The 12,749-nt window shown below is 45.4% G+C and overlaps 1 protein-coding gene across 1 annotated transcript in view; it reads right to left on the bottom strand.

Annotated features, from left to right (window-relative positions):
- Positions 1-12,749, bottom strand: part of cntnap2b (contactin associated protein 2b) — a 110,849-nt gene that overhangs the window by 23,918 nt on the left and 74,182 nt on the right. The window contains exons 16-17 of the mRNA XM_056481763.1: positions 11,497-11,624; positions 2,008-2,178 (exon numbers count right to left, since the gene is read on the bottom strand). Coding sequence (XP_056337738.1) covers positions 2,008-2,178; positions 11,497-11,624 — 299 coding nt within the window. The remainder of the gene's footprint in view (positions 1-2,007; positions 2,179-11,496; positions 11,625-12,749) is intronic.

Below are 12,749 nucleotides of genomic sequence, written 5' to 3' on the forward strand. Positions count from 1 at the left end.
AAAAGTTAAGGTTATTAGTTACCAGAACTCTAACTAATTAATTAGTTACTAATAGCATTTAACAGTTAAAGTTAGTAGATATCAGGGATGGGCAAACTCGATCCTGGAGAGCCGCTGTCCCTGCATAGTTTTGCACCAACCCTAATCAAACACACCTGCTTGTAGCTTTCTAGTGATCTTGAAGACACTAATTAAGGTGTTCAGGTGTGTTTGATTAGTGTTGGAGCAAAACTCTGCAGGGACACCGGCCCTCGAGGATCGAGTTTGCCCATGCCTGGTATATATTAACATAGTTAACCCGCAGTTATACAGTATATAGGTGATGTCCATGTGAACATGTTCAATAAATAAAAAACTAAAGTCATTTTATATACATTAAATGCAAGTAAAAGTAGACATTTTAGTTAATAGTTTTTTAGACATATTTAGACATATAATTGTTATTTTAGACATAATAGTTTTTATTAATGTTTCAAATAACTTGAAAATAATGTTAAAAATGTGAAATAATATTCAATTGTCATTAAATGTAATGCATATAGTTATGCAAAAATGAATTATGAATGAATGCAAAAATATATAAAAGGATTACATTTTAAATGATCAATTGATAATAAATAAATGGTAAAAAGCTAGTGGTTTAAAGGATGGTGGATTTAAAATTAATGAGTGTTTGAAGCCCTTTGATCCTTTTAATACATCATAAACTGTTTCTTTTTGTGAATATGCTTGAGAGAATTTTTGCCATTTAACAATCCAGAATTCTGACCAAAACCAGAAAATCTGAGCACATCACACCTGTCCTCAGGTCTTTACACTGGCTCCCAGTTACATTCAGAATAGATTTTAAAGTGTTACTACTTGTCTATAAATCACTAAATGGCTTAGGATCACATAAACTAGAAATTCCAAGAGTTCAGTCAAAGAAGGGTGAATCCTTTAGCTACTGCACCCCTACTGCAGAAATCAGTTTGCAGAAATGATCAGATGTGCTCCAACTTGAGGCACAGTCAAATCCAGACTGAAAACACATCTGTTTAGCTGTGCCTTTACTGAATGAGCACTGTACTACGTCCGACAGATCACATTATTAAGTCTTTTTATTCTTTTTCATTCTTTTATAACCTGTTTAACACATTTTTAATCAGTTTATATGTGTTTTTTATCATTTTTATTTTCTTGTTTCTTTTATTCTTGTTTATGTAAAGCACTTTGAATTACCATTGTGTATGAAATGTGCTATATAAATAAACTTGCCTTGCCTTCTGTTGTTTTAAAAGAAGATAAAATAAACAGGACACATTCTAATTTAGCTTAGGTTGAAGGTTAAAAATGATTACAAACTGAGCTATGAATTATAAAATGTAACAATTTATACAACAAAAAAATTATATAAAACTAATAAAAATGACAAGAAAACATTAAAACTATAAAATAAAAAAGCTAATTATATTAATATACACATTATAATAGTACATAAATAATACTAAAATAACAATGGCACTGGTTTTTAAACTCACTGATAAATTAAGTAAGAAATAAACTCATTGAAGCTTAAAAATGCTTTGAAATGTGCATTTTTGTTTGATGTGTGGCATAATTTCAACTGAAACATGAAAACAGGGCAGGGCATAGAGTAGCCCCTCCCCCTTTTTAAAAACAGCCAATAGCGGTTTGTTTTCGTCACAGTTCTGCCAGTGAAAGTGATTAAGCTCAAGCACATGGGCAGGACATTTCAGATACTAGAGAGCATTTGATAGGTCAGAAGATTTGATAAGAAACTCATCAACCCCCGCAAGTGACAAACTGCAAGCTTTGGATGTTTATATCTTCTTAACATGAATATTGTCACTGTTTCGTAGCACACTAGCTTGTAAATATCTAAAAGACTAACAAACTGATACTACCAAAAAAATTATTTCCATTTCACGGGGACTTTAAATCACAGTTCCTCACAGTGCTTAAAAGGCAAATCCTCTCGAGATGAAGTGATAAAAATAAACTTACATCTGAGTTCTAGTCGAATGAAGTCGGGGTTGCCCAGGTTTTCCAGAAAGACTCCGTGTGAAGCCGATGTCTTAAAATAAAAGGACACGTCAGCACTGGTCTCGGCTTGTAAGGTTGGAAAATGAAGATAAGATGCAGGTGTGTTGAAGGAAGCAGCGTTCCAGTAGTGACCTATAAATGAAACACACAGGCGATTCAGAAGAGGTTTGTTTTGGTAACATTTAAAGCAGCAGTGTCATTTTTACAGTGTTTAAAGGGGTCCTATTATGCCCCTTTTTACAAGATTTAAAATAAGTTTCTGATGTCCCAAGAGTGTTTATGTGAAGTTTCAGTTCAAAATACCACACAAATAATGTTTTATAACTCTTTGAAACTGCCCCTTTTAGGCTTTGATCTTAATTGTGCTGTTTTGGTGACAGTCACTTTAAATGCAAATGAGATTGTGCGCTTTTGAAAAGAGGGCGGAGCTACAAATGCCTATGTGTCAGCATAGTGGCAGATTCAAAAACAAGACTAACACTGTATGCTAATACCTCAGGTCTTTACACTGGCTCCCAGTTACATTCAGAATAGATTTTAAAGTATTATTACTGGTCTATAAATCACTAAATGGCCTAGGACCTCAATACATTACAGATATGCTCACTGAATACAAACCTAACAGATCACTCAGATCTTTAGGATCAAATAAACTAGAAATTCCAAGAGTTCAGTCAAAGCAGGGTGAATCGGCTTTCAGCTACTACGCCCCTCGCTGCTGGAATCAGCTTCCAGAAATGATCAGATGTGCTCCAACATTAGGCACATTCAAATCACGACTGAAAACACATCTGTTTAGCTGTGCCTTTACTGAATGAGCACTGTGCTACGTCCGACAGATCGAACTACTATGTTTTTCTCTTCTTTTTAATTCTTTTATAACACATTTTATCAGCTTTTATTTTATTTTATTTTTATTTTTACCATTTCTATTATTTGTTTTTATTCTCTTATACTTGTTTCTTTTATTCCTGTTTATGTAAAGCACTTTGAATTGCCACTGTGTATGAAATGTGCTATATAAATAAACTTGTCTTGCCTTGCCTTGCCTAATGAGGGAGAGATTGTTACTAATGGGCGGGGCTTTCCTCATCTGATGACATGTACAAAGGGAGAATGTCAATCAAAGTATTTCTGCAGACACTTTTTATAAAGTATGATTATATAAAAAATTTAATATATTTTTACTATGAGAAGCTGGCTATATTCACAGACTGTTGCCACACAACTGTGTTTAAACCCCTTATAAAAATGATTTTTGCTTAATAAGTATGTAATAAAACATACATTAGAGTAACAGTGGTGGCAAAAATTACCAGCTAAAGATGGTTTTAGGTGATGTAAAATTATGATTCATCTCAAGCATAAAAATACCATAAGATGTTTGCAGATATTTAAGAAACATGCTAAGTGAACATACATATCTGAAAAACAATGCTAAATTCAGTTATTGTCCTTTGAAAATCTGCGTTCTTGCTCAGAATGTCTGTATTTGTTTTGGTCTCTGTACTGTCCTCCAATTGATATTTTTAACCAAGATTAGACAGCCAAACTCCTGTCTTAAATTACACAGGATATAGCCTCCTGTCTCCGTTTAATAGAAACTCTTGTCAAATGTATACATGAACAAAGGAGTGAAACTGAAAACAAATACAAAAGAAATACATTTAGGTGAAACTGTATCTTGTACAGGGACTAACATAACATAATTACAATCAAATTGAATGTTTAAGTCAACAATCAACAATGAATTACACACAAAAAGTTTACATATAAAATAGAATGACTTACAAGCAGTTCTTGCCAAGGAGAGTATAGAACACACAGATTATTGCAGCAGAGAATATTTTCAGCATGTGCTTTGACATACACAGTAACGCTACGGTTACTAAAGTAACCCTTCGTTCCCCGAGGGGGGGAACGGAAATGCTATGTGGAAACTTCCACTATGGGGATTTCGTCAGAATCCAATCATCTGAAAGAGTATAAAAACGGGCCAATGAAATGCCAATGAGTTGGCAGCGTCAGCGTGCACAGCTGGCGTCAATGACAATCAGTCATGCTATAAAGACGCAGCCAGTGCCATGCTCGACATCCTTTTCTAGCTGAAGAGACTTTCACGCTCAACAGCTAAGGGACAATCGTTGTGGCGAAGGAACATAGCATTTCCGTTCCCCCCCTCGGGGAACGAAGGGTTACTTTAGTAACCGTAGCGTTCCCCTTCGGATGGGGAACTCCAATGCTATGTGGAAACTTCCACTATGGGGAAATCTATGGAAAACGCCACAACGAAAGAACCTTACTGCGTCCCTGGCGAAGGGTGTGCCACGCAGTAGAGCGAGCGCACCTACAACGCCCCGAGACACAGTCTTCCAACGTGTCCCCTGGCCCTCACTTACCTGTTCAGAACAGTTATGTTTTTCGGGGAGTCGCAATAACCCAGTAAAATAGGTTTTGATACGACAGTACGTTGGGAAAGCGTTCAGTCCCGATAGGGAGGACGCTGCGGAGCTCACCTGTTACCCAGAGGGGAGACCTGGTGACAACCTATGGACTAGCCCAGAGATGGGGAGTCCTTGCATAAGGATGGTTAGCGGGGAGGGAAGACACGAGCCTGCCCTAGAAGGGGGGACTATACCGTGGCTGAGTGAATGTATGGGATCGCCAGCGGGGATCACACATAGCAGGCACCTATACCCAGAACGCGGGCTGACCAGCGGGCATGCCGACAACGTAACGGGCCAACACCTGACTCCTCCGCTGAGTCAGGTGCTGGGGGCCTCGGAGGAACTCTGCAGGGTTCGCCAAAGAAATGGGGAACTAAACTGACAAAGCTGAAAAAGCGCACGTATCTCCGGGTTAGGGAGAGTGGCGCAGCAAGCGTGTTTCGACACCTCAACCGAATCGTTTCCTCAATCACCAAGGGTTGCCTAATACCCTTGAGGAAACCGGCTCCACTCGCAGATTGTAACCTTGCAAATGTATTGGGTGTCACCCAACCCGTAGCTCTACAAATGTCTGTCAGAGAGGCGCCGCGTGCTAACGCCCAGGAGGATGCGATGCTCCGTAGTGGAGTGCGCTCTCACCCCCGGGGGACACGGCTCACCCCGGCCCAAAGGCGAGGGAGATGGCATCCACTATCCCGTGGGCCAACCTCTGTTTAGATACGGCACTTCCCATCTGCCGACCACTGTAATGGACAAAGAGCTGGTCAGAGGATCTAAGGCTCTGAGTGTGGTCCACATGTATTCGCAAAGCGCGAACAGGACACAACAATGAAAGGGCTGGGTCTGCCTCCTCCGCGGGCAGCGCTTGCAGGCTCACTACCTGATTCTTAAACGGCGTGGTAGGAACCTTGGGCACATAGCCGGGCCGGGGTCTCAGGACAACGTGAGAGTAGGCCGGCCCGAATTCTAGGCACGAGTCACTGACCGAAAATGCCTCCAGGTACCTAACCCTCTTAACCGATGCCAACACGACCAGCAGAGCTGTCTTCAAGGACAGAAATCTCAAGGATACTGAGTCGAGTGGTTCGAAGGGATCCCCACGTAGGCTCGTAGCACTACCGCGAGATCTCAAGAGGGTATGAGAGGGGGGCGGGGTGGAAACATCCGCCTAGCACCTCTGAGGAGCTGGATGATGAGGTTATGCCTCCCCACGGTGCCGCCATCCACGCACCATGATGAGCGGAGATGGTGGCCACGTAAACCCTCAGTGTGGAGCGCGACAGCCTTCGCTCCACCTGTCCTGAAAGAAAGAAAGCACAACACTGATCTGGCAAGATCGGGGGTCTTCTCGGCGAGAAGCGCACCACTCAGTGAATAGACTCCACTCCAGGGCGTAGGCATGCCTCGTAGAGGGTGCACTAGCCTGAGTGATGGTATTAACCACCGCCACCGGTAGGTTACCTAAGTCTTCCTCGTCGCGTCTTATGGACCCCACGAGGAGGTTCCACAGAACTAAGCGAGGGTGCCAGATGGTGCCCTGTCCCTGAGAGAGTAGGTCCTCTCTCAAAGGGACTCGCCAGGGGGGGCGTCGCGAGGAGGGAGAGTTCTGATATCCAGGTCCGGTTGGGCCAGGGGCGCAACTAGCAAGACCTGCCCCTCGTCCTACCTGACCTTGCACAGAAACTGCGCGAGTAGGCTCACTGGGGGGAGTGCATACTTACGCATGACTCGGGGTGGAGTCGCCATTCTCCCGGGGAAGGAGCTGCCGTGAGAGCCTGTTGGCCGCACAGTTGAGCCCATCCGGGGTGTGAATAGCAAGCAGCGACTTCAGCCGCGTATGACTCCAGAGGAGCAGACGGCGAGCGAGCTGAGACATGCAGCGGGAGCGTATACCCCCCATCCGGATGGAATACGCTACCGCGGCCATGCTGTCCGTCCTGACCAGCACGTGTTGCCCCCTCAGCACCGGTAAAAAGCGGCGCAGAGCGAGAAACACTGCCAACAGCTCTAGGCAGTTGATATGCCAATGCAGCTGGGTTCCCCTCCACAGGTCCGCAGCAGCATGCCCGCTACACACGGCCCCCCCACCCCATACTGGAGGCATCTGCCGAAACGACAGCCTGCCTGGACGCCTGACCTAGGGGCACACTGGCCTGTAGGAAGGAGGGGTCCTTTCCAGGGGGTGCGGGTGCGGTGACACAGCGCAGTGACAGTCACTCGGTGTGGGCCCGCGTGCCATGCGCGTCTGGGGACCCGATCGTGAAGCCAATGCTGTAGTGGTCTCATATGGAGTAATCCGAGCGGCGTGGCCGCGGCTACGGATGCCATATGCCCCAGGAGCCTCTGAAATAATTTCAGGGGGACCACTTTTTTTCCTGTCGAACTCTCTCAGACAGTTCAGCATTACCTCGGCGCGCTCTCGTGAGAGGCGCGCCTCCATAGTGATCGAGTCCAGCTCCAACCCGAGAAAGGAGATGCTCTGCACGGGGGCGAGCTTGCTCTTTTCTCGGTTGACCTGAAACCCCAACGGGCGGAGGTGCCGGAGCACCTTGTCTCTGTGCATAATCAATTGCTCCCGAGAGTGGGCTAAAAATCAGCCAGTCATCGAAATAATTGAGCGTGCGGATGCCGGCGAGCCGAAGGGGCGCGAGGGCACCCCCCGCGAGCTTGGTGAAAACTCGCGGAGACAGAGAGAGCCCGAAGGGGAGGACCTTGTATTGCCACGCTCGACCTTCAAACGCAAACCGCAGAAACTGCCGGTGGCGTGGAAGTGTGGAGATATGAAAATACGCGTCCTTCAGATCTATTGCTGCAAACCAATCCTGAGGACGAACGCATCGCGTGATGCGCATCTGCGTAAGCATTCCGAAGCGCAGCCTGTGAAGGCAGCGGTTCAAAATGTGCAGATATAGGATTAGCCATAGCCCACCGCTTTTTTTTTTTTTTTTTTTTTTTGGGGCACGATGAAGTGCGGGCTGTAAAACCCGCGCTCCATCTCGGCTGGAGGGCCGGCTCGATTGCATCCTTCGCCAGGAGGACAGCAATCTCCTCTCGCAAGACAGGGGCGGACGCAGGACTGACCCTGGTCGCCCGTGAACCTGGGAGGCCGTTTAGCGAACTGAATCGCATAGCCGAGTCTGGTCGTATGGATGAGCCATTGCGATGGGCTGGCCCGCGCTAACCAGGCAGGCAGAGCCCCCGCAAATGGTCCCACCCGCACGATCGCTGACGTGCCAGCGGCGGGGCAGCGTGGAGTGAGTGGGCTCATCCGGGGAGCGCTGGGGTCCCACAGGAGAGCAGGAGAGGAGATGTTCTCGTCTCGCACTCAAACTCCAGGAGAGGGGCTGGGAGTGGAGAGAAAGGAGACCGTTCTCTCGTGCTCCATGAGCCATTGGCGAAATGCACCGATCCTGCGAGCTGGAAGGCATAGCGTCCCAGACTGGCAGTGTTTGGGGTGTCACATCCGGAGGAGGGGAAAAGTGCTCTTTCACTGAGGATTTTGATGGCGTTTTTTTTTTTTTTTTTTTTTTACGCCTTTAAATAACGTGCCCCGCCCTCCAGCGGGGAAAGAGCAAATTCCCTCCTCCCCAGATGGCCCGCCTCAGGGATGCTTCGCGGTCCGTTTTACCGAACTTAGCGGCGCCCTGGGCGGGGGACGCTGGTTGCCGGCCCGATGCTCGGCGCAGCCGCGTGGCCAGAGGCGCAGGCGGGGGCGGCGAAGCAAAGCTGCGGGCGGGCGTCCTCGGCGAAAAAGCAGTGGATGTGGATGGCTCGGCGGGGGGGAGCGGTCATACAATCCCGCCGATAGAGACCTCGCCCATCGCCTCCGACTGCTCTATCACCGGCGTGAATTCCTGGGCGAATTCACCGCCAGTGTCGCCGAACAGGCCAGCCTGGGATATGGGTGAGTTAAGAAAGCGAACTTTGTCAACGTCACGCACATCCCCAGGTTTAGCCTGAGGTGGCATTCCTGGATCACGGATGTGATCATCGTCCTTCCCAGGGCACACACAGCCGACTTTTTTTTTTTTTTTGTAAGAGCATAGTCGGTTGCGGTGCGGAGCGCATGCTCAGTCCTGGGTCAGAACCATCCTCGCGCAGCCGGGCCAGCGCCTGCGCTTGGTAGCGCTGGTAGGTGGCCATAGCGTGCATGGTGAGGGGGAAGGCGCACGCAGCACACTGCGTGAGCCTACTGTGCCCATCCAGGAAGAAGGGGATGGGGAGGCTTAGAAGGTCTCGCCTTCATCCTCCACATCACACCCCTCTAATCGGTCCGTCCGCGGAGCTGGGGGATAAACCATCTCCAGAGCCACGGCCGAAGCAGCCTGGGGAAGCACAGCCGCAAAGTCTGCTTCTGGATTCGACGCCGCGCTCAAAGTCCCGGAGGGAGCGAGCGGGTTCGAATCCTCGTCAGACCTTGACAGCCCAACCTCCAAGGATGGTGAGGATGGAAGCGCACGCAGATCGGGCAGAAAAAAAGTGCCCTCAGGACAGCGTGAGTTTACTGTGCACTTCCGGGAAGAAGGGGACGGGAGGCTTTGAAGGTCTTGCCTCCTTATATCCTCCACATACACCCATCTAGTCGGTCCGGCCGCGGGGCTGGGGGATAAACCATCACCAGACCCACGGCCGAAGCAGCCCGAGAAAGCACGGCCATCACGTCTGCTTTTTAGATGCTAACGCCGCGCTCTCCACCCCGGAGGGAGGGAGCGAGCGGGCTCGCATCCTCATCAGACAATGACAGCCCATCCTCCGATGCAGCGATGGACATCTGACCCCCGGTGTCATCAGGTGAGAGAGCGACCATCCAAGGACGGAGCGCTTCTCTTCACCTGAAGCTTGGATGGAGCGCGTGGAGGAGCGAGAGGTCCACGGCCCGGGGGCGGCGGATTTACTCTCACTGAAACCCTCAGATCTGCCCGAGTGCCAACCGCTCCGGGGATAGGAAACCACCGCATCCAGAAACGCACGGTCGGAGTGACGTCTTGAAAAAGACGCGCTGCACGACTGTGTTGCTCTTTTAGGAAAGCTTTTTTCCTATATACAAACCGCTCTTGGAGGACCGGACCCAAAGGACGCCAGGCAAGGGAGAAATACCCAGCTCGACCATCTGCCACTGCGTATACGCGCTCTGGACCGGGAGAAGCTGCTTCTCGATCTCTCTCTGTAGACACAGGTTGGAGATACCCTCAAAGACTCTCTCAGAAGCTTCGTGAAAGGCTCTGAAAGCGAAAGGATGTCGAGCATGGCACTGGCTGCGTCTTTATAGCATGACTGATTGTCATTGACGCCAGCTGTGCACGCTGACGCTGCCAACTCATTGGCATTTCATTGGCCCGTTTTTATACTCTTTCAGATGATTGGATTCTGACGAAATCCCCATAGTGGAAGTTTCCACATAGCATTGGAGTTCCCCATCCGAAGGGGAACTTCCTGGTTCATACTGCAATACTATAATAGACCACTAGAGATAAAAAATGTGCAACAAGTCCCACTGGGCAGAACAGTCTCTATAACCAGCCCACTGCCAGTTTACTCAATTATATTACAGCACCCAGGGTTGCCTTTGTGGAAAACATAGAATATTTTGATTCAGTCATGAAGGCTGACTCAATATATGCAGGTGTGGCCAAAATGCAACCTAGTAGCCAGTGGTGTAAAGTATCACATTACAAATACTCAGATTACTGTAATTGAGTAGTTCTTTTCAGGAATTGTAATTAACTATGTATTTAAAATGTGTACTTTTACTTTCCCTTGAGTACATTTTTAGTGCAGTATCGGTACTTTTACGCCACTGTTTTCCTTCAACCTGCAGTCCCTGCTTTATTTTTTCGTGTCAGTGGGGCTAAAGTAGATTAATCAGTCCTGTGATTCCTGCCCAATCAAATCGGACAAAGAAAGTAAAACGCATGAGCCGTTTACATTGTAATACTCAATACTCACTATTCTCGAGTACTTTTAAATGTCTACTTTTTACTCCTACTTTGAGTAATATTTACAAAAGATACTTTTACTAGCATTACATTTTTTTTACTTGAGTATGATTTTTGAGTACTTTTTCTACCACTGATAGTAACCTCCGAAATGAGACACAGATTCAGAGTTATAAAAATCCACACAAGTTTGTTTTTAATAAGCAAATAATGCCAATATTACATATGTAAACATTAGCTGAGCAGATTACAGTGTAAGGTTCAATCTTCAGGCATGTTTGTTCCTTCATGTGCTGTAGTGTGTCAGTATGGACAAAATCAGTTTAAAAACTTAAAAATCTGATCTCACCATCATAATGAGGATACAAAACAATCTGAGACATACTAAATCCAAAATGAACTGCAGCAAGGCACCTGCTTCAAATGTTATCACTCGATTGAATGGGTGTTATCAGTGGTTATCAGCTGATAGATATGGACCAGTAGGGGCCTTCTATGCCTACTAGTAGGCTCAGAAGGCTGTAATCATCCATCCACATGGTTAATCAGCTACATTCGAATCATTTGAATTGGCTAGGCGAGGTCTTATAATACACTTCCAGAAACTTGCCTGCAATTCTACACTACTATATAAAGATTTAGGCACTCTTTAGGCACAAGTATGAGGTACAAATGCTGTAAAATGAGGATGCTGTCAAAAATAATGCCAGAAATTTATGTTATTCATAAATTAACTTGCATCAAAATAAATTAAATCAACATTTGGTGTAACCACCCTTTGTATTTAAAACTGCTTTTCCCAAAAGCTTTCCGGGTAGGTCTCCTAAAGAGTCTTAAAGTGTCTAGGAAATGTAAACTGATATTTCTGACTGACACACTAAAGTAAAAGCTAGAAATAACTGACTTGAAACCATTTTTAGCTTGTGAAAATACTAGCGTTTCTGATACATTTTAACCACCTATCATTTCCAGTTGTTTATTTGATCAGACGGAGAAAGGATGTCAAACACGGATATCCTGCTTGGCTAAAGTACATTACAGTTGATACCATTTTAAAAAGCACTTACGATCTCCTTGGCAGCGCAGCGGTCCGACGGTGAGTTTGGCTTCAGATCCAGAGCGATAAATATCCCCAACCACAACCTGACTGACAGGCAAATGATCCTTATACATCAACATACCAGCATCTTCTTTCCTGGAGAAACAAAAACCATGCAGAGGATGAACGATAGACCACAAGGGGGCAGCATAACATTGTACAATGCAGCAGAACAAAGAATTTATACTCTCTGAAACAAAATGATGGGGTGTATTTTTAAAAAAAGGCACCAACATTTGGATACTAATATGTTCAATTCAGCTACTAATATGTTTCTTTGAGTTGCTAATAGACACACACTTTTTGCTAGCTTTTTGTACCATTTTTTGTAGTCATGAATTAATCATTAAAGTATGAAAATACAATTATTATTAGCACATTTATAATGTGCTTATAAGTTAAGAACTCCGTATTTGTAGATGTATTTATAAACTGCTTACTAATGTTTATGAGTGTAGAGTTAATACTTAACAAATGATGAATTAACTATTTGCTAATGCTTCATAAATGATTCAGTGTGTAGTTATTATAAAGTGTTACCGTACTACACTAACAAAAGTCTTATGGATAGTCACCTATCCAAGTATTATGAACAACAAATAATAACTCGATTTCTAGTTGATCAATTTGGTATCAGAAGTGGCTTATATAAAAGGCCTTTAAAGGCCCATGGATTACGCTTATTTGACCAAAATAAAATATGATCATGCCTTGATTTTTAATGATTTAATTAGGACAGTAAGGTCTGACTTTGCTTAGACAAAAGTCTTGTCACTTAACTGAAATAATGTACAGTATAGAATATAAAGTCATGCTGCAGTGGAGAAAGAATGAATATTGTGTATGACTCCCATGAGCTTGGAGGACTGCATCCATACATCTCTGCAATGACTCCAATAACTTATTAATAAAGTCATCTGGAATGGCAAAGAAAGCATTTTCAATGCCTCTTCAATGCCTCCTCCTTCATCTTACCCCAGATATGATCAATAATGTTCATATCTGGTGACTGGGCTGGCCAATCCTGGAGCACCTTGACCTTCTTTGCTTCCAAGAACTTTGATGTGGAGGCTGAAGTATGAGAAGGAGCGCTATCCTGCTGAAGAATTTGCCCTCTCCTATGGTTTGTAATGTAATGGGCAGCACAAATGTCTTGATACTGTTGTCTTGAAATGTCTCAGACTGTTGACGTTGCCATCCACTCTGCAGATCTCTTGCATG

The sequence above is a fragment of the Danio aesculapii genome, chromosome 2 (assembly GCF_903798145.1).
Source record: "Danio aesculapii chromosome 2, fDanAes4.1, whole genome shotgun sequence".
Lineage (NCBI taxonomy): Eukaryota > Metazoa > Chordata > Actinopteri > Cypriniformes > Danionidae > Danio > Danio aesculapii.